This window comes from Nycticebus coucang, chromosome 11 (genome assembly GCF_027406575.1).
Source record: "Nycticebus coucang isolate mNycCou1 chromosome 11, mNycCou1.pri, whole genome shotgun sequence".
Classification (NCBI taxonomy): Eukaryota; Metazoa; Chordata; class Mammalia; order Primates; family Lorisidae; genus Nycticebus; species Nycticebus coucang.
Window position 1 is genome coordinate 121,074,338 of NC_069790.1, and position 27,334 is coordinate 121,101,671.

At 48.8% G+C, this 27,334-nt stretch overlaps 3 protein-coding genes across 7 annotated transcripts in view; 1 reads left to right on the forward strand and 2 right to left on the reverse strand.

The window, feature by feature from the left end:
• Positions 1–13,298, reverse strand: ABCF2 (ATP binding cassette subfamily F member 2). 3 transcript variants are annotated; one of them, XM_053609334.1, is made up of 15 exons: positions 13,134–13,298; positions 12,274–12,472; positions 10,471–10,683; positions 9,574–9,756; positions 9,320–9,491; positions 8,143–8,238; positions 6,346–6,448; positions 4,201–4,296; positions 3,906–4,025; positions 3,732–3,821; positions 3,233–3,343; positions 2,805–2,867; positions 2,448–2,576; positions 1,399–1,602; positions 1–672 (listed from the first exon to the last, which is right to left on the reverse strand). In XM_053609334.1, exons 2-15 carry the CDS (start codon positions 12,428–12,430, stop codon positions 535–537), a joined length of 1,875 nt encoding a protein of 624 aa, XP_053465309.1. In that variant the 5' UTR covers positions 12,431–12,472; positions 13,134–13,298; the 3' UTR covers positions 1–534. The 3 variants fall into 3 exon arrangements, with proteins under 3 accessions (XP_053465309.1, XP_053465311.1, XP_053465310.1); XM_053609336.1 differs by having other exon boundaries at positions 10,471–10,680; positions 13,134–13,212; XM_053609335.1 differs by having other exon boundaries at positions 13,144–13,162.
• Positions 13,299–18,957: 5,659 nt separating this feature from the next.
• Positions 18,958–24,830, forward strand: CHPF2 (chondroitin polymerizing factor 2). Its single transcript, XM_053609110.1, has 4 exons — positions 18,958–20,589; positions 21,048–21,612; positions 22,452–22,634; positions 23,387–24,830. The coding sequence occupies exons 1-4, from the start codon at positions 20,309–20,311 to the stop codon at positions 24,692–24,694; spliced, it is 2,337 nt and encodes a 778-aa protein (XP_053465085.1). The 5' UTR covers positions 18,958–20,308; the 3' UTR covers positions 24,695–24,830.
• Positions 24,831–24,971: 141 nt separating this feature from the next.
• Positions 24,972–27,334, reverse strand: part of SMARCD3 (SWI/SNF related, matrix associated, actin dependent regulator of chromatin, subfamily d, member 3) — a 36,621-nt gene continuing 34,258 nt past the window's right edge. For all 3 annotated transcript variants that reach the window (XM_053609122.1, XM_053609123.1, XM_053609121.1), the window contains 5 exons: positions 26,334–26,431; positions 26,025–26,160; positions 25,614–25,736; positions 25,391–25,492; positions 24,972–25,155 (listed from right to left, as the gene is read on the reverse strand). In XM_053609122.1, the coding sequence (XP_053465097.1) occupies positions 25,102–25,155; positions 25,391–25,492; positions 25,614–25,736; positions 26,025–26,160; positions 26,334–26,431 (513 nt within the window). In that variant the 3' untranslated portion in view covers positions 24,972–25,101. The remainder of the gene's footprint in view (positions 25,156–25,390; positions 25,493–25,613; positions 25,737–26,024; positions 26,161–26,333; positions 26,432–27,334) is intronic.

Below are 27,334 nucleotides of genomic sequence, written 5' to 3' on the forward strand. Positions count from 1 at the left end.
TGGCTTCCTCTTTATTTATTGGACGCTTTGTAGATGCCACGCAGGTCTAAAAGTTACACATTAAATAATTATTTTAAAACTGATCAGGACTGAGGCCCTGGTCCAGAGCTCCAAACCAGAAGCAAAAGGAATGGGGGCAGTGGCCCTCTAACATCACCAAAAGCCAGAAAACAAGGATCCTGAGCTCCTTCAAGGGCCAAATCCAGGGCATGGGTCCTTGGGCTAACCCTTAGGTGCCTCTGGCTGCATCACGCTCAGGGTCAGGTAACCAGCAAGGGGCTGGAGGGAACAGCCAGCCAAGTCCAGACATGGACAAATGTAACTGGAAGGAGGATAGGAAACGGACAGGTACTGTCCAGCTGTAGATATGATAATAGAGTGCAGCTAAGGCAGGTTGAGGGGCAGGGGAGAGGCTGGGGGAGTAGTACTGCAGCAGTGCAGGAGTGTAGCCCCAGTGTCCTGTCCTGAGCAGCTGGTCAGGGTGGCAGCTGTTAGTCCCAGATGAAGCTCCTGACCCGAGCTGGGGCAGAGGGCTCACACGTTGTGGGTCCTCTTAGTGAGCTGGGGCTCCTCATCCACCAGCTTGGACTTGAGGTGCTCCTTGTAGGCCAGTATGTCTCCAGGCCACTTGGTGATTGTCTGCTTCTCACAGACCCAAATTTCCTGTGCAACCTGAAAGCAGATCCTGGACTTAATCCTGGCCACTCACTGTTCCCATCTCTTTCCAGCAGACTTTTCTGAGGGGCCCCACCCCAAACCATACCCAGCCCACTGGTTTACCACCTTTAAGTTCTTTGGATGGTCTAACCCAAGGGTACAATAACCAGCAGGTTTTAGAGGCCTTCCAAGCCAGGAAGTGAGTGTGTCACCCCTATGTCAGTTCTCTAACAGGGTCTAGATCTACTCGGAGGCTTTACTCTAAGCATCCTTTTCTCCAACTCCCATCTTCTCCAAAGCTTCCGAGAAATGACCAAAAGCTTGTTCCCCAATGACTGTGGTAGCCCTCTGTTTAACCCAAATCCTTTCTAAAATGCCATACTTGGACTAAAGAATCTTGGGACAATAGTTTAAGCACTCTGTTCTCTACCCAATTCTCTCTTCCCCTTTAGGGCCAACAATGCCAAGTTTGTTAATATACCCAAATAGCTACTGAAAGCAAGAGTTTCAGTTAAGACTTTCTAAGTAGCCCCAAAGAGCCACAAGATTCAGTTCTTACCACCCCTGCCTATGCCAAGTCCTTTCATTTGGTAGATGGGTATTATGTACCTACCATGTGCCATGACTGCCTACACCAAGCCCCTTCATTATGCACCCACCATGTGCCATGTGCCATGACTATGTTCTGCCCAACCTTCTAGATGCTCTCTGCTGCACCTCCCACCCCAGGCAGGGTCTCACCTGCTGAATGAGTCTGAAGTCATGGCTGACCAGCATCATACCACCCTCGAACTCATTGATAGCATCTGCCAGTGCGTCAATGGTCTCAATATCCAGATGATTGGTCGGCTCATCCAGGAAGAGCATGTGGGGGTTCTGCCAGGCCAGCCAAGCCAGACACACTCGGCACTTCTGCCCATCTGACAGGTTCCGAATTGGGCTCACCTGAGTGGGACCACAACATGCACATAAATTGGTGTTACTGCCACCATACAGCACATCTCTCCCTGGGTCCTCCTTTAGTACTGGCATTTTATTTAAAAAAAAAAAAAAATGAGGCTCAAAAAGACCCAACATCACACTGAATGGCCACCTGTCTCTTGAGGCCTGAAAGGGACAGACACATTTGGAAACCTGAAACCTTTGCTTTAAGCCATACCGTTCACTCTCTTGGCACTTAAATTTTTTTTTTTTTTTTTGAGAGTTTCACTTTGTCACCCTCAGTAGAGTGCTGTGGTATCACAGCTCACAGTAACCTCAAACTCTTGGGCTCCAGCAATCCTCTTACCTCAGCCTACCAAGTAGCTGGAACTACAGGTGCCCACCACAATGCCTGGCTAGGCTCTTGCTCAGGCTGGTCTCAAACTCATGAGCTCAAGCAGTTCACCCACCTCAGTCTCCCAGAGTGTTAGGATTACAGGCATTAGCCACTGTGCCTGGCCATGGCACTTAAATCTTAATAGAACTGGAGCAATCCAGTGAATCCTGAGTTTCAGATCTGAATCTAGGAATTTATTTTCAAAGCTGTAAGTTCCTTTGCCCTTAAGCACTATGGTGTAAAGGCCCATCAGAGACTGGCACTCTGTCCTTACCCCCTACAATGAGACCTGAACACTCCATTACCTAACAACCCAAAGGAGAGATACTGGGCTCTCTTAGGGCCTGGAATCAAGCAGAGGAGACTCTGAGACAGCTTCCAAACCTGGGTTGCCAGGACATAGTATCCCCTGACCCATCCAGTCATGGTCTCCCAGCTATCTGAGGTTCTACCCATATCCTCCTCCACTAACCTGCTGTTTTCCAGTGAGACCGTATCGCCCAATGATCTTTCTCATTTCTTCCTTCTCCTTGATCTCTGGGTAGCACTTCATCATGTACTCCAAAGGGGAGAGGTCTAAGTCCAGCTGCTCTTGTAAATGCTACAGGAAAAATGGAAGCCACTCAGTATGACTGGTAACCAGCTTCAAAAGGAGCCCCCATTGGGCAGCTCTACTTCTATCCCAGGCACCTGTTCAGGATTCAAGGAAAAGCAGTTGGAGCTGCCTAAACTAGAATTCCTGGGGCCAGGGGACTGGCTGGACTTTAGCCAGATGCACCCCCTTCCCACACCTGGGCAACTTCCCCAAACCCCACACCCAGGACTGTACCTGATGGTAACGCCCTATTTTGACATGAGAGTGTTTTCGGATCATTCCATCTGTGGGTAGTAGCTAAGAAGTAAAGAATATTAAGTGGAAAAATAAGCATGAAGGAAAGGAAACCTGGTCAGAAATAGACAAAGGCAGGCAAACAAACATGTTCACACTGAAGAAGACTCATACAAAATCGCCAAACAGAATCTACATCACCAACTCACAGGCTATTATTCTGGCCACTCTAAACACACGTGGTTCACACATGCTCTTTCTCACTCTTGCTTGGACTCCTCCCTTCACTACAGCTTCCTCCAGATGGCTCACTCACCACCAGGGCACTCTAATCTTCTCAAAGTAGTGACCCCTGCATAACCCCCCTCTTCCCCAGAAAATATAAGCACCTACTCTGGGAAGGAATCACATCCACCTTGGCACCATACCTCTCCAGTTAGCAGCTTCAGAAGAGTTGACTTTCCTGCTCCATTGGGCCCTACCAGAGCCACTCGTGTGTCAAGGTCAATACCAAATTCCAGATTATTGTAGATACAAGGCTGAGGTGGGGATGAGAGAGATATGGAGACACAAGGCTAGTGGACAGATCTACTCTGACTTGCAGACCAAGCCCACTGAATCCCCAGTCACCCATGGAGGAAGTGGGGAGAAGAAAGCACTCTCATAGCAGACCTACTGCCTTTTAACTCACCAACCCAGCCTAACAGTTTTATTTCCAAGTACATAAAGAAGGGCCAGCATGAGTCCCCAGATGAGGTACCCCAGCTGCTACACCTAGAAATCCCCCATACCACATGGGTTAGCAGGTGTGGTCAGCACAGAACATGAGGGGTCCCGCCAGTTGACACTCACCCTATAAAACATGCCCCAGCACCCAACCCTACACAGGTGCTCCCAACCCTACTACGTGCCCTGGCCTGAACTTACCCCATCCTTTGTATACTTGAAGCTCACATTTTGCACCATAATGACAGGTGGAGGGATCTTACCACATGGTGGGAAATAAAATGACAGTGTCTAGGAAGAGAAGGCATGTATCAAATTGGTTCCTTTCTTATCACTTCGCCTTAGGCCACTTAACCCCACCCAATCAGACTCCACCTTGTCGCTCACGACCCTCTCTGTCAGTCCTGATGCCATCATTTTCTGTAATGTCTTCTCCTTGCTCTGGGCCTGCCGGGCCAGCTTGGCACTGCCATGACCAAACCTAGCAATGTAGTTCTAAAAGAGACCAGAAAGGGGCCTTGGAATACATGCAGGTCCTAAACAACTCACCCTCAATCCAGGGTAAAAAAATGACTGCAACTTCCTTCTGACTCCTCTCAGACCCCAACCCCCTAGACGTCCAACTCCCTGCTTCAGACAGGAGAACGTGAGCTGGCTGTGCAGTCCCTACCTTCATGTGTGCGATCTGATCTTGCTCCCAGTGAAACCTCTTCATTTGGTTCTCCTCCAGCTCCAGCCGTGTCTTCACATACTGATCGTAATTACCCTGCATGGACATGTGCCAGACAAGATGGGCAGCTTTAACCCAGATTTCAATCCCAGGTTCTCACTCAGAGTTTAGGGAGATGAGTGATGACACGGACTTGACCCTGATACTGAGGCTATGAAGTAAGAAAAGAGGAAGTACATTACAGAAGCACATTCTAACCTAGAACCTAAGGTCTTTTCAATTCTGTGCCTCTCAGCCCATATGGATCCTAAAAACTGATCAAGTTTTTAGGTTAGCCAGAAAGATACTCACAGCATTGGGAATAGCCCTGAAAACCATGATCACATATACATCATGAGGTTCAGAGCCTTGTGACACCACCTCCTAGAGGCTGAAGCTCCACAAAGACTACGAGAGCTGTCCCCAGGTAGGAAAATAGACTGAGTAGATTTAGAATCTGACAAACCCTGCACAACTGGACTACCATAGTTTCTTTTCTTTTTTTTTTTTTTTTTTTTTTTAGAGACAGAGTCTCACTTTATCACACTCGTAGAGTGGCATCACAGCTCACAGCAACCTTCAACTCCTGAGCTTAGGCGATTTTCTTGTCTCGCCTCCTGAGTAGCTGGGACTACAGGCGCCTGCCACAACACTGGCTATTTTTTTTTTGTTGTTGCAGTTCAGCCAGGCCAGGTTTGAACCTGCCACCCACGGTATATGGGGCTGGCGCCCTACCCACTGAGCCACAGGTGCTGCCCAGGACAACCATAGTTTCTTTTTTTTTTTTTTTTTTTTGGCCGGGGGCTGGGTTTGAACCCGCCACCTCCGGCATATGGGACCGGCGCCCTACCCGCTGAGCCACAGGCGCCGCCCTGACAACCATAGTTTCTATTTGGAAAAAAAAAAAAAAAAACCACCCCAAAACTGGATTCAAGTTAATTATCCATCAAAAAGAACCTAACAAGTAAATTACAGCAGAACCACACAATGAAATACTACACAGTCACTGAAAAGTGACTGTGTTTGATTTATATACCCATATGGAAAGCAGTCTAAGACATACAGGACGGTCATAACGTTTGTGTACAATTTAAAATAGTGTGCAATTTGAAACTGTACGTGAACTTTACGGCCACCCTGTATTAAATTAAAAAAACCCTATAGAATAGAATGATTATTAATATTGCAACTGTGTAAAAAGAAAAGTATATGTGTATAAGTGAAATGCTTGCTAGTACTCAGAGAATTCCTGGAAGGCTATATAAGAAACTATTAATACTCCCATGGCAAGTATTACTGTGAATGAAGAGAATTGCTATTATTCATTTTTTGAAATATAAAAAACAGGGCAGCGCCTGTGGCTCAGCGAGTAGGGCACGGGCTCCATATACCAGGGGTGGCAGGTTCGAACCTGGCCCCAGCCAAACTGCAACAAAAAAATAGCCAGGCGTTGTGGCGGGTGCCTGTAGTCTCAGCTACCTGGGAGCCTGAGGCAAGAGAATTGCCTAAGCCCAAGAGCTGGAGGTTGCTGTGAGCTGTGACGTCATGGCACTCTACCGAGGGCGACAAAAAAAAAAAAAAAAAAATATATATATATGTATATATATATATATATACATATACAAAACAAAAAAGCAGGGTGGCGCCTATGGCTCAAAGGAGTAGGGCACGGGCCCCATATGCCGGAGGTGGTGGGTTCAAATCCAGCTCCGGCCAGAAACTGCAAAAAAAAAAAAACAAAGGCACAATAATGGGGTGCTGAGATCCTGACCCTCATTTTCCTATGGCTATAGAAGGAGGATCCATATGTGGACTCGGTAAAGCAGAGTTAAGGAGACATGCAAGAAGGTGGAGAGAGCAGGATATGCCTGGGCACTATGGAAAGTCAACCTCTTTGCCATACAGCACAGGCATGGGCTACCAACATGGTCTATGGTCTGAAAGCAATAACTTTGGAACTAAAACAAAAGCCTGCAGGATGCAGCCACACCTTTTTATAACAATAGGTGAAAGGAGCTGCTAGCTAAGTTTACTTTTTTTAAAAAAGGAGAACAACAGAGAAGTAGTAAGCAAAGATTACTGTGGGAGAAGCAGAGGTCCACTCACCGTATAATACTTCAGTTTCTTGTTGTGCATGTGAATGATGTTGGTACAGACACCATTCAGAAAATCCTGGGAATGGGAGACCAGGACCAGGATGCGCTTAAAACTGCAAAGCCAAAGAACCAATCAGGGAGGAGCTCAAAAATGAGAGCAAGCTGACAATGGGTGTATTAAGAGTCAGGCCCCAAATCTTCAACCTTTCCAATCCTTACACCTAGACACCTTTTAGATGTACCATCCAATTCCTGCCAGTTAGCAAGCACTGAGGTACTACCACTCTGCAAGGATAACTAGATGCCTTTCAAGTGTGGCATGATAGGCTGAGTTTCCTTAATCTTCCTTTCTAAATTTCAATAGAACAGAGTTGTGGGGCGGCGCCTGTGGCTCAGTCGGTAAGGCGCCGGCCCCATATACCGAGGGTGGGGGGTTCAAACCCAGCCCCGGCCAAACTGCAACCAAAAAATAGCCGGGCGTTGTGGCGGGCGCCTGTAGTCCCAGCTACTCGGGAGGCTGAGGCAGGAGGATCACTTAAGCCCAGGAGTTGGAGGTTGCTATGAGCTGTTTGATGCCAAGGCACTCTACTGAGGGCCATAAAGTGAGACTCTGTCTCTACAAAAAAAAAAAAAGAATAGAGTTGTGATGGCAGCAACACTGATGGCAAAGGAGAAGTATATACACACGAACACACCCATGAACGTATCCAAAAGTATGGGTGGGAAGAACTGCAACAGATTCAAGAAAAAACACAATTCTTTTCTTTTTGAAAGAAGGCACTAGGTCACTGTACCACAAAAGCCTTCTTTTACAGTTAGTACAATATTCCAGCTTATGTGGTTCCTTAGCTGTAGGAGGACCATGACCATGTCGGCGTATTTTCTTTTGTCACTGCATCACGATCTTAGATGGGAGACTCCCCTCTTGGGGCTTTCTTTGATCTATATAAATACAATTAAAAAAAATAGTTGGCTCAGTGCCCATAGCTCAGTGTTTAGGGTGAACTTGTACACCAAGTTCAAACCCGACTGGGGCCTGCTAAACAACAATGACAACTACAACAACAATAACAAAAATAGCCGGGTGTTGTGGTGGGTGCTTGTATTCCTAGCTACTTGGAAGGCTAAGGCAAGAGAATCGCTGAAGCCCAAGAATTTGAGGTTGCTGTGAGTTGTGATGCCATGGCACTGTACCGAAGGCAACAAAGCAAGACTCTATATAAATAAATAAAAAGAAAAAATACTGTCTTTAGGCTGGGCATGGTGGACTGCGCTTTGGGAGCCCCAGTGGAGGAAGATCTCTTGAAGCCAGGAGTTCAAGACCAGCCTGAGCAACATAGTCAGACCCTGTTTCTACAAAAAAATTAAAAAATGAGTTGGGGGTAGTAGTGTGTACTGTATTCCAAGCTATTTGGGAGGCTAAGGCAGGAGGATCACTTGAGCCCAGGAGACTGAAGTAGCAGTGAGTTATGATGATGCCACTACACTCTAGCCTGAGCAATAGAATGAGACCTAGTCTCAGAAAAAAAAACCAAACAACAAAAACAACAACAAAAAAATATGGTATTTACTAAAGATGGTATAGTGGAAAAAACAAACTTTTTTTAAAAAGACTGTACACATTTCACACTAAACAAAAAAACAATCAAAAAGGCCAGCCCTAGAGGTGCTCTAAACTTGCTGAGCCTTCTTTGACCTCCTTCAGTTCCTGTTCTCACTGCTCTAACTTCAGTGCAGTTTCTGGGCATTTGTCTCCTCACTCCCCTTTGGGGTCTGCCCGCTCCCATTCCCAATCCCACCCCCTTACGTTTTTAGTTCTTCTTCCAACCACACACAAGCATCTAGGTCCAGGTGATTGGTGGGCTCATCCAGGAGCAGCATGAAGGGCCGAATAAAGAGGGCTCTGAAGGACAGGAAAGGAGACAGAGGCACCTCAGCATAAAGGATGTGACATGGAACTAACTGGCTTGCCCACCACATGCAAGTCTGGGTTGGCTAGCTTAAGTCCTAAAATCAACTCTAGGCTCCATCCCAGATGGAAAAAGGGAACTAAGAGAGAAACCAGAGCTGAACAGCAAAGATCAAAGACAAGAAAATAAGACTTAGAAGTATAGGAAAATGGTTTGAGGTCAGGCTGTAAAGTCCTTATGAGTCTGAGAGTCTTATATATTGAAGCTGGTGACCATGAGCAAGCCAAGAGGATAGAGAGAATATAAACTGCTAAAGGAAGCATTCAGTTTAGACCCAGACTCTAACAAGAGGGCCAAAACAATGTTCTTTTCTTAAAATGGAACCTCAGGATGGGAGAAGCAAGAAATAGACTCTAAAACCACACTTCCCAAACCTGTAGTCATCACACATGGGGAGCCTGTTAGAAGTAAGATTTCTGGACACCAAACTCCAGCATTCTGACTGTAGAGAGCTGAAGCAGAGGCTGGGAAATCTGTTTTTAAAAGCGCCACAGGTGAAGTGGAGAGAGCTAATATGTGGAACTACTGCTCTCATGTTCTAAGGTATATACAAGGCAATTTTCTAGAGCAGTGTATCAAGTTTATAAATTTACTTCACAGAGAATGGTGGGGTAAGAAATTACCTATTTAACTGGTGACTTTGGGAGAATGCTGGTCTACAGAAATTCACTTTGGGTTCAGGCCACAGAGGGCAAAACAGATACCAAACACTCTCTAGCAAAAACTAGCAGCACTGCAGTACAAAAAGGGTGTGACAGGAGTCAGGAGACAGATCTACTCCATGGCTACCCCTAGGAATCCTACATCCTGAGCTGGGCATCCAACGGAGCAGAGGCATCCTTCGCTGCTTCAGCCAGGAAGCTCACTCTCTAGTCCCACACACCACCCCCTCTATACTGTCCATGTCTGTGTCTCAATTGACACTTACTAACCATTGACCCATTCCAAACAGTGAACATTCAACTCTGAGTGAAGGGGGAAGGTACTGGGGTGGGGAATGAGGTAGCGACTCACCTGGCAAGAGCAACTCTCATCCTCCAGCCCCCACTGAAGTCTTTTAGTTTCTTGCGCTGCATGGCAGGTGTGAAACCCAGTCCATGTAAGATCCGTGAGGCTCTCATCTCCGCCTTGTCGGCATCCAGTTCCTCCAGGCGCTCATAGAGCTCCATGAGCTTCTCGCACTCGGCTATGGGCAGTGTGGGGCCATGAGGCTCTGTGGGGCTTTCCTGGAAGGAGACCTGCCCCCACCCCCAGTTCTAGAGCCCTACCATCCTCATGAGCCAGCCGCTCAGCCTCCCTCTCCAGCATAGCCCGCTCTGTGTCAACTTCCATCACACACTGCAAGGGAGTCTTGTCACTAGGGGGCATCTCTCGAGTCAGATGGTAGATGTCAATGTGCTCAGGGATGGGTACTTCACGTTTCCCAATAGCAGACAGCAGCATGGACTTGCCTGAGTGGGGAGAGAAGAGGTACAGTCAATTTCCTGTAGTTCCTTTCTGCCATTCCTCCACTCTAGCCACACCAGGACCTCTTCCTTTTTTCTGAGTATCTTTCTTCCCTTCATTCAAATCCTGCTGCCCTCATCCATTCTTGGGATACCTTTCTAACTTTCTTCCAATCCTTGCCTCCCCTCTTCTCTGTGAAGTCTTTTGCATTTGTAACAGTTTCACACAACCCTGCTCCACCAACATCTCCAGCACCTACTATCTGTAACTACTCATGTAGTACAGATACAGTGAAATCTGAAACTTTCTGTGGGTTGAGATAATGTTTAAAGGAAACAGAGTATTTCAGATTTTAGATTTCTGGATTAAGGATGCTCAACCAGTTAAGTACAATCCGTATATCCCTAAATCTGAAAAATTCTTAAATCTGAACACTTCTGGTCCCAAGCATTTCAGTTAAGGGGTATTTGACTTGTAATGCTCTGTTTAGTAGTTCCTTTGCCCTGCAAATATCTAGTCTCCCACCCCTACTGTAAATTCTTTGCCTTGTACACAGCTAGTACTAAATAAATACTTGCTGAGTAGCAGATGAGCCAACAAGAAATACCTCCCGGTTGGCGCCAGCCCCATATGCTGGAGGTGGTGGATTCAAACACAGCCCCGGCCAAAAACTGCAAACAAAACGAGATACCTCCCACCTTGTCTTCCAAGGGCCTTACCAATTCCATTTAAGCCAATGAGGCCATAACGACGGCCTGAGTTTAATTCCAGTTTGGTGTCACTAAGCAGTTCTTGACCATGAAAGGTAAGTGAGAGGTTGATAATGTGGACATCAGTACTGTTGGGGTGAGAGGCAAGGACACCAGTGACAGCTCGAGCAGCAGCTTTCTTCATCTCAAAGTCCTCTAGCTCCTTGGTCAGCAGATCCACTTCTAGGGACAGAAAAGCCATTTACAAAAAGGGTTCTCAAATTCAGCTCTCACACAAAGGAGTGTCCTAAATGACCAGGCTTAGATTCTGCTGAGCAGACTCATATGTTTCCCAAACTTTACACAGTGCCACTGACACAGCTGTCAACACCATGCTTTTCTTGAACACCTTTCACTTTATAACCTATTTTCTTTTATAGAGACAGTCTTATTTTATCACCCTTGGTAAAGTGCTATGGCATCACAGCTCACAGCAACCTCCAGCTCTTGGGCTTAGGCAGTTCTCTTGCCTTAGCCTCCCGAGTAGCTGGGACTGCAGGTGCCCACCACAACGCCCAGCTACTTTTTGTTTGCAGTTTGGCCAGGGTCGCGTTCAAACCCACCACCCTAGGTACATGGGGCCGGTGCCCTACCCACTGAGCCACAGGCACCACCCTGTCAATTCTCTCTTGTCCTTGTTTTGTCCTCTGTATCCTTGTTCACTCCCATCATTCTTAACTTCCCTCTATTACTCTGGCCAGGAATGAAACTTCCTCATAGCCTGACTTTATCTCTCAATCAATTTTTAACTCCCTCTTTTCTGGACTCATGCCTATTATAATTTGCATGACTAATTCTCCTTTTCTCTTCCAACATTTATTGTCCATGAGACAGGTCATTAAAAAATATGTGTATATATATATATATATATATATATATATATATACACACACACACATTCCAAGATATGGTCCCTGCCCTCAAAGATCAAACAATTTACATGAAAAAACAGAAGATATAATAAAGGTAAGCAACACAATGTGATAGCACAGGGGTACAGTGAATGGAAATGTTACTGAGGTCAGGTTTCGCTGGGAAAGGCTTTGCTATCTTGAGCTGGCCCTTGAGAGAAATATCAAATATAGCTAACAGAAACACTGTCCTATTAAAATGTAGTGTGTAAACAGCAGTGTGGTAATGATTTGAGACAATAAATAGCATGGGGGCACAAAAGTCTGTTTAGGGAGTTCTTAAGGGCAAAAAGGGCTGGGATTCCATGTTTCCCCATCTAACCTATAAGTTATAGGATGCCAGACTTCGTTTATAGTACCTCAGTGTGTAGGACCAAGTCAATCTTTGAGAAGTACTCAAAAATATTTCTGAAAATATAAATAACAGAAAGGCATCTCTTTCCCAGGAAAAACCCACAAAATAATTCATAAGTTACTCTCTTTTAGGTATGGAACTGGCCCTGTGAGGACAAGGGTATAAAGTGGCAAAGAGCTTGGCACACTGGCCACCGAGCATAGAAATAAAAGGAGCAGGGAACTGACTTTCTTCTCCTTATAGTCTAACAGACCAGCAAGGCAGTTCAGCAACTGCCACATTTGCTTGCCACTCAGTATGTGAGAACCTTGTGGTTTGTTTCAGTAATCAATAACAGGGTGGCACAACTCCAACTTTATTATTTTGGTTCATCATGAAGAGTTTCACGGCACCAGATATGTATGTATGGTAGTCTCCATTGCTCCCAGCATCAAGATTCTAACGTGGGCTAGGACTTGCATTAAGTCTTGGCAACCATCCCAGGAACTCTCTCCTCCCTCAATTCACCTGTGGTCTCTCTGCCATTGGCCTCATTTTTCTCCTCTGCCACCTGTGGTTCTGTTACAGCATCTCCGTTTTCTTCATGTCCCTTTCTGGGCCGCTGTCGAGCTTTGGCAGCTTCCTTCTTTTTGGCTGCCTTCTTCTTGGCCAAGTCAGAGGGCATGGTGATGAACCACAGGGGTAGGTTACTCTTCTTTCAGGGAGCCTGGAGGGAGGCAAACAGATACCTCCCAACTCTAAACTTACTGGTAAGAATGCCTGGGCCCTGTCCATCCGTCTCAAGAATTTTCCTATCAAGGCTCTGATGCCCTGCTCTGCTCTTGCCTAGTCTCTCTCAACTTTGCCAGAGTCTCTCAACCCAATTCTGATTCTCAGCTGCTCTCCCCATCTTAACATCTCTTCCTTCAGGCTTTGGTCACCAAACCCACGGACTAGCTTGGTACCTTCTTTCAGGGCCTCCAGTTAGGAACCAGGTTCTGCCCCTTCGCAGAGGTCCCCGTCTCCAGTTTCCCTACCACTTGGCGCTCCGCACTCCAGCCTGCCGCCTCACTTTACAGGCTTCTTCCTCCCGTCCACCTCTGCCCTCTTCTCCGCCATCCCTCTCCCACATCACCCGGCCGTCGAGCCCAGCCCCGCTTCTTTCTGGGATACGCTGGTCTTTCCCTGGGTTAGTCTCCCCAAAGTCTCCACACTCGTCACCCCCCCGCACCTCCCTCCCCCGCGCCGCCTGTCAGCTTCCTTCCTTTGGTCCTGTCTTCCTCCTCGCAGCTCCCTCCATCCCGACTGTGTCCTTCCTTCTTCTTCTGTCGTCCGTCCCCCTCACCCGCCAGCACCCTCTCCCCACAGCGCCCCTTCCCCCAACTCACTGGGCCTCACCGCTTGGCCTCTGTCGCAACAGAGCTGCTCCTTGAGCTCCTCCGCGTGCGGCCGGCTCATCAGCCAATCACGAGCTCGGGTGGCTCTTGGCGCGTCACCGCGCAGACTTCTAGGAAATGTAGTCCTCCAATTGCGGTAGGCAAGGCTGGGTCCCGGCTCAAGAACTACAACATACCCAGACACCTCGTGGGCCATCGTGATGTCATCATGATGCGCGAGGTTCGGAGTGGTGCGGGGATTAGAGTCCAAGAGCCCGACGCTTGAAGGACGGCTTTGGGCACTGGAAACTGCAAATCCCAGATTACTCATCGGATCAGCGAGCTGAGCCCTCCAGGCTTTACCCCTCCTCTTGAAAATCTATTGAGCTCCGCGGAAATACGGCGTTTATAGGGCTGCCCAATCAACTTAGCCAGCAGGGCGTGCGACTACACTTCCCAGCATGTATCACGCGGAGTGGGTCGAAACAATGGGACCGGAGAAGTGGGTGGTAGAGCGAGGAGGAAGAGGAAGAAGTGAGGCGCTGAGTAAAGGCCCGGGATAACCGGGCGGCACCGCGGATACATTGCGAGCACAATTGGTTCATGAAAGAGTGGCGCCCTCGTTTCATGAAATCGAAGTTTTAGAGTCTGGTCCGTTGTCAAGCAAACTTTTAGAAGGTCCCAAACGTTTTTTGAACTTTGGCCTCTTCGCCCACCTACTCCAGAACTGTTGTTGCCATCGAAGCCGCGTAAGTTTGGTGCTAAGAGACTTGGAGTAAAAAAAACCCTTTTGTTGAATTTATCTTTATTATCAGTTAAGTCATGTGGCAGTGCTGGTTACTTTTCCTTTGAGTCCCACTGTTAGAAATCTCACAGACTTAACATACCTGCATTGGGACCCCCAAATTTGTAGCCTCAGGTATACGTATAAGGCAGGCCTTGTATGATCCGTGTTACTTCATGCCCCTGTCCGGTGGTGCTTCACCATCAGTGACACTGGAATGAAGCAGATGATGATATTCTCCAAATGCCGCACCTTTTCTCTCATGGTCCTTTGACTTGGAAAAAATGAGCTGACTCCTCCCCTCATAGTAAAACTAGTTTTTGTCCTCAAAGTTGATGCTTTGGTGGAACTTACCTGCATATTGTACAAAGATAAACCATGCTATTTCACACTTTCATGCCTTTTAACTTTCAATTTTCCTGGAATACTTTCCCCAATGAAGTGCCTACTGTATCAGGCTCAGAGATAGATGCTGAAGTTTTAACAGTGACAAGTAATAATTAGAAGAAACTTGAAAAGTAAAAAGACCATGACGTTCAGGTGATGTGATAAGTGCCATAAAAGAAGTGACTTCTGTGTGGCTGCTTGAGTACCTAAGTGGTGATCTCACTTGGCATAGCAGGAACTCTGGCGCTTGCGTTCAAAATCTACTATTCGGGCGGCACCTGTTGCTCAGTGGGTAGGGCTCCGGCCACTGGCCACGGGCCACACACACCGAGGCTGGCGGTTCGAACCTGGCCTGGGCCAGCTAAAACAACAATGACAACTGTAACAAAAAACAGCGATGCGTTGTGGTGGTCGCCTGTAGTCCCTGCTACTTGGGCGGCTGAGGCAAGAGAATCACTTAGCCCAAAGTTGGAGGTTGCTGTGAGCTGTGACGTCACCGCACTCTACCGAGGGTGATAAAGTGAAACTGTCTCAAAAAAAAAAAACAACCTACCATTCACAGTACATGACCTTAGGCAAAGTCCATGCTCACCCCCGTAAAATGGGAATGATGTTGGTTAAAAAAAAAAAAAAAAAAAAAGGGTGGCGCCTGTGGCTCAGTGAGTAGGGCGCCGGCCCCATATACCGAGGGTGGCGGGTTCAAACCCAGCCCCGGCCGAACTGCAACAACAAAAAAAATAGCTGGGCGTTGTGGCGGGCGCCATTAGTCCCAGCTGCTGGGGAGGCTGAGGCAGGAGAATCGCAGAAGTCCAAGAGCTGGAGGTTGCTGTGAGTCCTGTGACGTCATGGCACTCTACCGAGGATGGTAAAGTGAGACTCTGTCTCTACAAAAAAAAAAAAAATATATATATATATAGTTGACTGCAAAAGTCCTCTGTATGAAGTAAAAAAGTTGTATGTTGTTGTGGATCACAGATACAGCACTCATTCAAACACCTGAGCCTCAGGGATTATTGTCTGCTATATGCCTCCTTCTTCTAACCTCATTTAGAATTTCTGGTTACAGGCTACAGAGAATGTCATCACATTTAATCCCCCCAACAAACTCCTGAGGTTGCTTTTATTACCATTTTGCAGATTAGGAAACTAAGACACAGAACTTCTAATAACACTGCTGGTTGGAGACAGTGACTGGATTTGAGGCTGAAATCTTTTTTTTGTAGAGACAGAGTTTCACTTTATTGCCCTCGGTAGAGTGCCGTGGTGTCACACAGCTCACAGCAACCTCCAATTCCTGGGCTTAGGCGATTCTCCTGCCTCAGCCTCCTGAGTAGCTGGGACTACAGGCGCCCACCACAACGCCCAGCTATTTTTTTGTTGCAGTTTGGCCGGGGCTGGGTTTGAACCCGCCACCCTCAGTATATGGGGCTGGCACCCTGCTCACTGAGCCACAGGCGCCGCCCTGAGGCTGAAATCTTATGAACTCCAATTCTAAAATGGCTAGGAATGGCAAGGGAAAGACTAACCAGTTCTCTAAGTCCACCTGTGTAGCAGCCAATGACATACATGATTTCATATGAATGAACAGTTACTAGGCAGAGTCTCCATCAGCACAGGAAGGGTGGTTTAGAAAACTTGGTAGGCAATTAGAATTGCTACCCTTCCCACCCAGCGTTTGGATCTTTTGGAAAGAAAAGAACTGGGGATGAGGAAAAATAAACAGGGAGAGAGATAGGGAAATGGAAGGTGGGAGCAGAAGAAGAAAAGACCGGCTAACTATGAAAGTTGGAAGTAAGACTGGCTTACTTCCAACATTGGCCTATCACAGAAGGCCAATGTTGGAAGTAAGAACTTTTGGGGTAAGACTCTGTTTAAAATATGAAGAAACTAAGACCCAAGGAAGGAAATGTCACATTGAGAATTACCTAGGAACTTAGTAACTGGCCAGGGACTAGAACCTTACTGTTCAATACTGTAGCCTCAGGTGGTAGGGCCCAGTCAAACTGCAACAAAAAAATAGCCATGCGTGGTGGTGGGCACCTGTAGTCCCAGCTACTTGGGAGGCTAAGGCAAGAGAATCGCCTAAGCCAGGAGTTGGAGGTTGCTATGAGCTGTGGGAAGCCACGGCACTCTATCAAGGGCGATAAAGTGAGACTCTGTCTCTACCAAAAAAAAAAAAAAAAAAATACTGTAGTCTCTAGCCACATATGGCTATGGAGGACACCAAATGTGGCTAGTCCAAACTGAAATATGACGTAAGTGTAAAACATGCATCAGATTGCAAAGACTGCATATGAGGAAAAAGAACATAAAATATGTCATTAATTTTTCATATTGATTACATATTGAAATAGTTTACATAATTGAACAATACAATAAAATATTAAAATTAATTTCACTTGTTCGGTTTTTTAATGTGGCTACTAGAAAATTTTAAATTACACATATAGCTCATGTTTGTGGCTTGCATTAAATTTCAAATGGACAGCACTGGTCTAGAAATCTTCTGACCTGTAGCTGAGTGTCTCTATTTTGTTTTCCCAGAGTCTCTTCTAACCATTCATTTGTTTACTGTTATCATGTGCCAGTTGGTAAGGGGTAATCCAGTTGCAGTCTGAGGTTAAGTCCAAAACACAGGATAACAATGCTAGTAAGTAATATATCAGGTGAGTTCTATCTTATATACTGCTAGAATGGTGGTTCTTTACCAGCCCATGTTCCTTTTTCATAACACCTCTTTATTATTTTGAATTTAAGTTCATGGATGATATACCTAACTATACACATAATTTTTAAAAATTACAGTGTAGATGCAGTGGCTCATGCCTGTAATCCCAGCATTTTGGGAGGCTGAGGTGGGAGGATCGCTTGAAGCCAGGAGTTTAAGGTTGCAATGAGCCATGCTCATGTGTTTAGCCTGCGCAACACAGTGAGACTCCATCTCAAAAAACCCCAAAACCAAAAATGGTGTCTTAACCAAAAAAAAAAAAAAAAAGAGAGAGAGAGAAAGAAAGAAAGAAGAATAGGAGATACTTTATATTAAAATATACTTTTATTTCAGCATGCTAGAATCTAACATTATTAGTCAGATGCTTTTACATACATGTGAGATCACCTTGAATGTGATAGTATAAAGGCCATGAACATTGCTGTCAGTGATACAGTTCTCCAAAATAGAGAATAACTCCCAGTAAATTCCAAACACAACTAAATACAGACTTCCTTCCATTTACATATTTACATTCCTTGAAAATTCAACACATTTTACAGCCCTGAAAAATTACATATGTGTGTGTGTGTGTGTGTATGTGTGTAGATTTTAAAAACACAAACTCAAAGATCAGCTGATTATAGCCAGTTTTTTCACCTACATGAATGTTGTTCAGTAGGACATTGAAAGCAGTGTCAGATCAGGACAGTCTACTTGTGTCATACTATCTTGCAATGTGCAAGACATTAAGCATCCTTGGCCTACCTTCCCCTCCACCCCAAATCACTTAGCAACAAAATTGCCCCAGTACATGTCCAAATTGCTCCCTAGGGATGGTAGCATCCTGCTTGGGGACCCACTGTGGCTATCTGAAGACCCTGCCTGTCCTCTGGCCTCACTTTGGGCTGTTCTTCCTTTACTAGCCTCTAGCTACCCTGTCTTTCCAGTTTTTCTCTAGGCCAATCTCTTTCCTCTTTCAGGAATTTCGTGTGCTCGTTCATCTGCGTGGAAAACTCTCCACTTGGTGTCTTGATAACTCTTAACTGAACATCTGGATCTCAGCGTTCCCAAGTCCCCAATATAACGTAATACTTCCTGTGTTTTCCACTGGACTCTGTACTTTTCTGCAATGGTACTCATCACAGTTTGTGATCTCTACCTATTTTTATTTTTGGCACGTCAGAGTGTGTTTATTGCCTGTCTCAACAGTCTCAATTCCCAGCTCCTTGAGGGCAGGGGCCATGCCCATCTCATTCTCACTTACTTACAAAGATGCCTGGAACTCAGTATCCTTAAGGACTTACGTGCCTGGCTCGGCGTCCGTAGTTCAGTGAATAGGGCGCCGGCCACATACACCTAAGCTGGCGGGTTCAAGCCCGGCCCGGGCCTGCTAAACAACAATGACAACTGCAACCAAAAAAATAGCCAGGCGTTGTGGCGGGCGCCTGTAGTCCCAGCTGCTCTCCGGAGGCTGAAGCAAAAGATCGCTTAAGCCCAAGAGCTGGGAGGTTGCTGTGAGCTGTGACGCTCAAAAAAAAAAAAAAAACTTACATGCCTGGCAAACAACATTTCTTAAGTAATAGAATGGGTGGTTGGGCGAAGCAACTTGTTCACTGAAGGGCAGGGCTTGCTTTTCCAAGAGCGTAAGAAGTTGAGCTGAGTTGCAAGATACCTTTGGTCCTGCTCGCTTCACTCGGGTTAGCAGCTGCAGAGCGCACGCGCGTCCCTGTGGGACCCGGGGGGCTGGGGGCGGAGAAGGGGGCGGGCGGAGCGAGCGGCCGGATGCGATCACCATAGAGACCGCTGACTGACAGGGAGCGGAAGAGGAAGCTGAGGGCCGGGGCTGTGAGGTGGCATCGGCTGCAGCGCCGGAGCCGGTCCCGGTCCCTTGCTGGCCCTGGCGTCTGTTCCTTCCTCCTGGTCCCTGCTCCTTGCGTGGCGAGCGCGGGACCCCACTCCGCCTCTCGGTTCCCTGCTCCCTGGCTCTGCTGCCGGCCTCATCCCTGTGGGGCTTGCGCGTCCCTCGGTGCCCTAAGCTCGCTGCCTGGGCACAGTCTCCGGTGCGGCCGTTGCCTCCGCCGACGGGCCCGACAACTCGGTATATTACCCGATCTCCTCGCGCGACCCGGTGCTGCCCGCTGCCGCCCGCTGCCGCCGGCTCTGGCTCTCAGAACAAACCGAGCTGGACCCCCTTCCCTTTCTCTGCAGCCTGTGACGTAGCCGATTTATTTCTGTTTTGGGCGAAGACCCGCGCTGGGCCTTCTTTGTAGGGCTAGATTTGGTCTTTGGTCTCTGAGAGGTAGAGCAAGGACGCCGGGCCCCTGACAGGATCATCTCCAAAGCCAGCCACGCTTCTGTCTGTGGCCACAGAACCTCTGCGTTGTCTTTAGCTCCTTGTTCTCTGTGTTTGCTTTTGGCTTTTGGCTTGTTTCATTTGGTCCCTGGGGCGCTGATAAAACCAGGTGCCGAATAGCTCTTTCACAGCAAGAGTTACTGTAATTTGCCGGCTTTCTCCTCCCGAAGGTGGACAGCTTAGCCTTCCCGCAGCTGGAATTTGTAGAATGTGCTGCAAGATGGCTCCATCAGCCATTGCTTCTCTGAGTGGCTGTCAGTGCTGAGTCACGCGTCTGTCTACCTCATTTGGGTGGGTAGGACTTGTGTGTACCATGCAGTGGCTCCTGACTGCTCCTGAGTGGCAGGAGGGGTTACTGTACCCATTGCGTTTCCTTGACACTCGGGTAGCAGAGTAGAAAGAGACTCTGGCCCCTAGGCTTGTGGCCACCCGCGGGAGTTGGTCAGCAGCCCCTCCAGTCACCTGAGTAAGGCATGGTGCCACAACTAGGCATTCTTCAAGAAAGGCTCAATGGAGCAGACTCCTCTCTCTGGTTGGGGGCAGTTGTTTCTCACCATGAGCTTTTCCTTATCTCCTTCTTCGTCAGTTGCTGACAACTCTTGACTTAGGTCCAGGGTACAGATGTGTGTAGTCCTTTCTGGGTTAGGTTTGTAGTATTGAGTTTTGTTTCTTCCCCCTTTCTATTGGAAGACAAACAGTAATCACAGTGTGAGTGAAATTGGTTCTCATATTTATTACTATTTGGGCTGAGGATTAGATTCTGCACCTTGGTGGCTGAAGACCACGCAGAGGGAGTTGTGGAGATGGACAATCTTCCTGGGGATGCTGGGCCTGGAAGCCAGCACACCTTGCTCTATTGTTGACCTCATTGACTCCAGTTTCCTTTATTAAAACTTAAGGACTGTGCCCATCCGCGCATTAATCCTTAAGGCTGTGCCCCCTGGGGCACCCACATGGCAGGGTCCACCACCATGCGACTAAGCTCCCTGTTAGCTCTGCTGCGGCCAGCACTGCCCCTCATCCTAGGGCTGTCTCTGGGGTGCAGCCTGAGCCTCCTGCGGGTTTCCTGGATCCAAGGTGAGGGAGAAGATCCCTGCATAGAGGCTGTGGGGGAACCAGGAGGGCCACAGAATCCAGACTCAAGAACTCAGCTAGATCAAAGTGATGAAGACTTCAAACCCCGGATTGTCCCCTATTACAGGGATCCCAACAAGCCCTACAAGAAGGTGCTCAGGTGAGAGCTACATGTGTGCATTGTCCTGGACGCCAGCCCTCAGTTTGGGGCTGCTGTAAGTCCTGGTCTCTGCTTTTCCACCGGTAATCAGTGTTAGGCATCTTGGAACAATTTTTTTGTCTTACTTTCCATCTTCTTTTCTTCCTGTTTTTTTCCCCTCCTTTTCAGGTCTAAGAAAATCTCACCTATTGGTGGTAATTAGGGTTTGATATTCTTGAACAGGGTGGGAATTGCATGTTACCTATATAATGCATCCTTAGCAAACTTCTTCCCCTCCCAAATCAATTCCAATGTTAGCTACTCAGTGGGTACTCACTCCAGTAGCTTATTAACATTAATGAGAAAGAAGGCTTCTTCTTTTTCTTTTCTCAACCCCAACTCACTGTTCTTAGGGGGATGTTTATGCTGAATATGTTAAAGATTAGGCAGTTGACCCTGGCACTCTCATCTCTCCACAGGACTCGGTACATCCAGACAGAACTGGGCTCTCGTGAGCGGTTGCTGGTAGCTGTCCTGACCTCTCGGGCCACATTGTCCACTCTGGCTGTGGCTGTGAACCGCACGGTGGCCCACCACTTCCCTCGGTTACTCTACTTTACTGGGCAGCGAGGGGCCCGGGCTCCAGCAGGGATGCAGGTGGTGTCCCATGGGGACGAGCGCCCAGCCTGGCTCATGTCAGAGACACTGCGACACCTTCACACACACTTTGGAGCCGACTACGACTGGTTCTTCATCATGCAGGATGACACGTATGTGCAGGCCCCCCGCCTGGCAGCCCTTGCTGGCCACCTGAGCATCAATCAAGACCTGTATTTGGGCCGAGCAGAGGAGTTCATTGGCACAGGCGAGCAGGCCCGGTACTGTCATGGGGGCTTTGGCTACCTCTTATCACGAAGTCTCTTGCTTCGCTTGTGGCCACATCTGGATGGCTGCCGAGGAGATATTCTCAGTGCCCGTCCTGACGAGTGGCTTGGCCGCTGCCTCATCGACTCCCTGGGCATCGGCTGTGTCTCGCAGCACCAGGTGACAGCTCTTTCAAGTCAGTCTCAATCCCTGAGACATTAGTGGTGATTAAGTGTTTGGCCTCCAGGCTGGGTGATGCTGGCTCCTCATCAGCACCTTGGAGACTATCGTTTTACACTTCCTACCTACTGGCCGGCCCCTTTGGCACACCCTCCCTAACCTTCAGCAATCTTAAAACCCTGAGACTAGGGCAACGCCTGTGGTTCAAAGGAGTAGGGCACCACCCCCATATGCCGGAGGTGGTGGGTTCAAGCCCAGCCCCAGCCAAAAACTGCAAAAAAAAAAAAAAACCCCTGAGACTATGTAAAGTGGTGTTTTGTCAAGGACCCCTGAGAAAGACAGAAAGGTGCCCGTGCTTACCATTCTTCCTACCCATCTGCCTCCCTGCTCACCACACCTCCCCTGACATAGACACATCAGTTAAGGACAGTGTGGGAATGTCCTAGAGATGGCCACTCAACAACAAAGTGAGATCACTTCTCCAACCCAACTGCCATGTCAGTCATCCTGGAGAAGAGTGGAAGATACCATAGGCAGCTATCCTCCCAAACCAGAGTGTTGGGATGGTTTTCTGGGTGTGGCTTGCATTGCTTTGAGCAACAGTGGGATTTTTTGAGGGAAGAAGCTATCTTTAGTTGCCTACTTGCTTTCTCCTTTCCAAAATTTGGGCAGTGAAAAGGAAGAACGGAGGTTAAGGGAGGTGCTAGAAGGAGTGTCTCCCACCCCTACCCCAGCAGTTGGTAACTGGTGAACAGAAGTGAACTCTGAGTATGACTAAGGGTAGTTTGGGTTAGGCGGCCCTTATGGATGGCATTCATTTGTCTGATTTGTCCCTCTAGGGGCAGCAGTATCGCTCATTTGAACTGGCCAAAAATAGGGACCCAGAGAAGGAAGGGAGTTCTGCTTTCCTGAGTGCCTTCGCCGTGCACCCTGTCTCTGAGGGCACCCTCATGTACCGGCTCCACAAACGCTTCAGTGCTCTGGAGTTGGAGCGGGCTTACAGCGAAATAGAACAACTACAGGTGAGCTGAAGAGGGGCAGGTGGGTAGAGGACCATGGTCGGAGGGAGCCTGAGATACCCAGGCATACAGTGAGCTGATCTGGGGCAGGGTCCTGGGCTAGGCTCTGTATAATGGCAGGGTGGAAAAAGGCTGACCATACCTAAGTAAAACAACTACAGGGACAAGGGTCCTTGAGGAATCCAGAGTAGTTATGAGGTACACTCCTAGAACAATGTGAATGCAGGTAGCACTGAGCATCAGGACACTCAGTACAGCATGAGATATAGTAATTATGGCTCTTCCTCAATAGTCCCTCTCCACCAAGGAGGCAAAATCCAGAAGTTTTACAACTTCCCAAGAAAGTTCTACAACTATCCCAAGAAAGCCCCAAGGGTAGAAGGCAGAGTTCTCTAGCTACATGTCAGAGGTGGAGAGTAGGTGAAAACAAGCTCTGATTATGAACAGGGTGTGAGTCCTCTGGGTCTGGATAGAAGGGTTCTCAAGCTTTATATTTCAAGATAATTCTGCCTATGCAGAAGCACATTTTCCTCCTTCTCACAGCAGTCGGATAAGGTGGGTACAATTCCTATCTCTTCTGTACTTTATAGATGAAGACTATAACATACAGGGAATTAAATGATTAGCCAAGGGGCCCCTGACTAAATGTTGATGGAGTTAAGACTGAACTCAGTTTTCTGACTCTCCGAGCCTGGGCAACTGGAGCTGGGTAGGGTCTGGAGCTGGCACTAACATCAGCATGTTCCTTCCAACAGGCTCAGATCCGGAACCTGACAGTGCTGACCCCCGAGGGGGAGGCAGGGCTGAGCTGGCCTGTTGGGCTCCCAGCCCCTTTCACACCACACTCTCGCTTTGAGGTGCTAGGCTGGGACTACTTCACAGAGCAGCACACCTTCTCCTGTGCAGATGGGGCCCCCAAGTGCCCACTGCAGGGGGCTGGCAGGGCAGATGTGGGAGACGTTGTAGAGACTGCCCTGGAACAGCTCAATCGACGCTATCAGCCCCGCTTGCGCTTCCAGAAGCAGCAGCTGCTCAACGGCTACCGGCGCTTTGATCCAGCTCGGGGCATGGAGTACACCCTGGACTTGCTCTTGGAATGTGTGACTCAGCGTGGGCACCGGCGGGCCCTGGCCCGCAGGGTCAGCCTGTTGAGGCCACTGAGCCGGGTAGAAATCCTACCTATGCCCTATGTCACTGAGGCCACCCGAGTGCAGCTGGTGCTGCCACTCCTGGTGGCTGAAGCTGCTGCAGCGCTGGCTTTCCTTGAGGCCTTTGCTGCCAGTGTTCTAGAGCCACGAGAACACGCATTGCTCACTCTGCTTCTGGTCTATGGGCCACGAGAAGGTGGCCGTGGGACCCCAGACCCATTTCTTGGGGTGAAGGCTGCAGCGGCTGAGTTAGAGCGACGATACCCTGGGACGAGGCTGGCCTGGCTTGCTGTGCGAGCAGAAGCCCCCTCCCAGGTGCGACTCATGGACGTGGTCTCTAAGAAGCACCCCGTGGACACTCTCTTCTTCCTCACCACTGTGTGGACAAGGCCTGGGCTGGAAGTCCTCAACCGCTGCCGCATGAATGCCATTTCTGGCTGGCAGGCCTTCTTTCCCATCCATTTCCAGGAGTTCAACCCCGTCCTGTCACCACAGAGGTCACCCCCAGGGCCTCCGGGGTCTGGCCCTGACCCTCCATCCCCTCCTGGTGCTGACCCTTCCAGAGGGGCTCCTGTGGGGGGCAGATTTGACCGGCAGGCATCTGCGGAGGGCTGCTTCTACAATGCTGACTACTTGGCAGCCCGAGCCCGGCTGGCTGGTGAACTGGCAGGTCAGGAAGAGGAGGAAGCCCTGGAGGGGCTGGAGGTGATGGATGTTTTCCTCCGGTTCTCAGGGCTCCACCTCTTTCGGGCCGTAGAGCCAGGGCTGGTGCAGAAGTTCTCCCTTCGGGACTGCAACCCGCGGCTCAGTGAGGAACTCTACCACCGCTGCCGCCTCAGCAACCTGGAGGGGCTGGGGGGCCGTGCCCAGCTGGCCATGGCGCTGTTTGAGCAGGAGCAGGCCAATAGCACCTAGCTGCTCCACAGCTCTAACCTTGTATTTCCCTGGGTCTGCCTGAGCCTCAGGAAAGGCAAGGCAGGGTGATGGACAGATGGAGGGCTTGTCGCTGTATTTTTTTAACAAAACGTTATTAAAAGTATCTTCTGCCAAACTGTTTTTAGGTCTAGGGAAAATGGAGTAAGGAGAAAAATCCAAGGAGGGTTGTGGGGAGTTTGTCCAGAGGGACCCATTGCCTTCCCCCCATTCCTTCCTACCTTCTTCCCTTCCCAGTTATCAATGACCACACGGCTGCTGTCAGATGAATGACCTTTAATCCAGCATCCCCAACCCCAAGGCGGCAGAGTGATGCCACAGCCCTGGGCAGAATGCTGGGGGAACAGGGTGCGGCCAGAGGGTTTGTAGTGCTGTATGTTCGCGGGCTCCTAGGTGTTGCGCACAACCAGCGACTGCTCCAGCTCCTGCCTGCGCTGTTGGATCTTTATGGGAGGTGAAAGCAGGAACAGGTTACAGTGTTCCCGGTGAGTGATCAGGACAACCTACCTATGGAAAGCCCCCTGCCCTGGAAGAGTGGCCGGGAACAGGGAGGGCTGCTGCATGGAGGCAGTATGGTGGAGAAACTTCCCTGGGGTGTGGCGAGGGCTGGGCAAGCTGAGAAGGGAGGTGTCCTTTAGGCAGAGCAAAGGGAACCTCAGGGCAGGGGCCCTTCTGTACCTTGCAGTAAAAGTAGCGGCTGACAGCTTCCTGGGACCAGGGTTGGTGGTAGAACTCAGCCCGGCGTTCCTCCTCAGGGTTGCCAGCTACATCTGTCATCACCTGGAGGGAGCATGGGGTCAGTCCTAAGCCCCAACCCCTCACCTACTCCTAGCATCAGTGTTTACTGCCTTTCCCAATGTGCTTGTCTTCCACTCCAGTCCTCCCGACTCTCCCTCTTCACCTTGAGGTCCCGGCTTTGGGAGCGGAGCAGGTCTTGGACATAGCCTTTGGGGTCTCTGGAGAAGCTTAGCATGAAGTCCCTCTGGATCTTGAGCTGGTTTATGGATTCAATCGTCTCATGGATCTACAGGTAGAAAGACAGATGCTTTCCACCTGGCTGTGGTGATGTGGGAGAGGAGGGCGGGTATGGAGGGAGGAGGGGCTGACTTCCTGTGAAGGGCAATCCTTGAGTCCCTAAAGTCCCAAGGAAGGAGGGGATGTAAGAACTAAACTTGGGATGAGGTTTAGCACCAAGCAGCATGGAAGGGCCATGTGTCTCCTCATCTCCTAGTAGGCCCATGCTGTGGTCTCTTGTAAATCTGCTGTCTTCTCTGGGTTAATGTCCTACTTCAGCTCTGGGCTTGGGTCCCACCTTACTGTCCAGAGCACTGATCTCCTGCTGGTTGGCCGTGGACAGGAGAAAGCTGCTCATCTGCCCCTTCAGTGGCTCCTCTACCTCCACGTCAATGTCGTAGCACGCTGTCTTCTTCTGGTCTGATGGGTCCACGCTGCCAGGGAAGTCCAGCCCTTGGTGTCCATGGTGGCCCCACAGAGGCCAAGGGCCCTGGCACTGGGACAGATCCAACAGCAAGGGAGGGGAGATGGGAGTCGGGGGAGAGGGAAGGGAAGGGAAGGCAGGAATGAGAATTTCTGGTCCTAGAAGCAACCTGGGCAACCTCACCTGATAACATGGTTGATGACAATTGGGTCAGGGGGCAACAGGAGGGCTGTGAGACGCTGGGGAATCTCAGAAAACTTCAGCCGGGGACAATCAAAAATCTGAAGAACAGTTGGGGAGAAGAGAGGTCATTCTCTGTGCTTGAAGAGATCATACCTATACTTCTAGATCCTTCCATCCTGGGAAGGCCACAGGAAGCTGAGAGTGTGCTTCCTCCATGCTCACGGGGATGGGACTGGGGTGTGTCACCAGGACAGCTGATGAGGAGACCAGTGGCATGGGGCAGTGGTTGACAGCACAGCTATGGGCTGCCTGCCTGGGTGTCCACCACTTACTTTGCAACCATGGGCAAGTTACTTAACACCTCAGGCCTTAGTGTCTTCACTGTGGGGAGATGACACCCATCTCACAGGGGTGTCATGACAAGGCAGTAAGTTAATACGAAATGCAAAGAATGGTGGTAAGTGCTCAATAAATACCAACTACTCTTTTTACTCCTCAGGTTTATCTCTTGTGTTTATTTAAAAATACGTTATTAAGAATACTCTCTACTTTGGTAGGATTTTGCCAAATCACTTTCACAGTGATTTGATTGTCCTAACTGCCCAAGAAATCAGATAGGACAAGTTTTATCCCTTCACTTCAAGGACAAGGAACAAGGCTCAGAACAGCTAAGTAACTTACCCAAAGTCTAGACCCAGTATTAGAACCAGGGATCCTAACTTCAAGTGCTAAGAATATTACATTCCAGAAAGTTGTTGGCTTTGAAGGATTCCAAATCTTCCTAACTTGGGGAACCTAAAGTGGATTGGCTCTAGCACAAAGCTAATCCATAGTAGAGCCTGGACTAGGACCCTAGTTGGTCTCTTGGCTCCAAGGCCATGACTAGGTACGGTTTCTGCTACTTAGGAATCTAGAAGGGAGGGGTGGTAGTTACCTTAGTAGAAGTATTTCCCTGATGGAAAACTCTGCCTGCTCCCCAGATCCCGAGGTTCAGAAGTGTG

Bases quoted from the DNA above. Each gene is read 5' to 3' on its own strand.
- ABCF2 (XM_053609334.1), bottom strand. From the start codon at position 12,430: ATGCCCTCTGACTTGGCCAAGAAGAAGGCAGCCAAAAAGAAGGAAGCT. The intron at 9,492-9,573 runs GTAGGGCTCTAG...CACTGCCCATAG, and splicing joins GCGGCTGGCTCATGAGGATG to CCGAGTGCGAGAAGCTCATG. The intron at 2,868-3,232 runs GTATGGTGCCAA...TTTACTTCTTAG, and splicing joins TGAAGCTGCTAACTGGAGAG to CTACTACCCACAGATGGAAT.
- CHPF2 (XM_053609110.1), top strand. From the start codon at position 20,309: ATGGCAGGGTCCACCACCATGCGACTAAGCTCCCTGTTAGCTCTGCTG. The intron at 20,590-21,047 runs GTGAGAGCTACA...ATCTCTCCACAG, and splicing joins CCCTACAAGAAGGTGCTCAG to GACTCGGTACATCCAGACAG. The intron at 22,635-23,386 runs GTGAGCTGAAGA...TCCTTCCAACAG, and splicing joins GCGAAATAGAACAACTACAG to GCTCAGATCCGGAACCTGAC.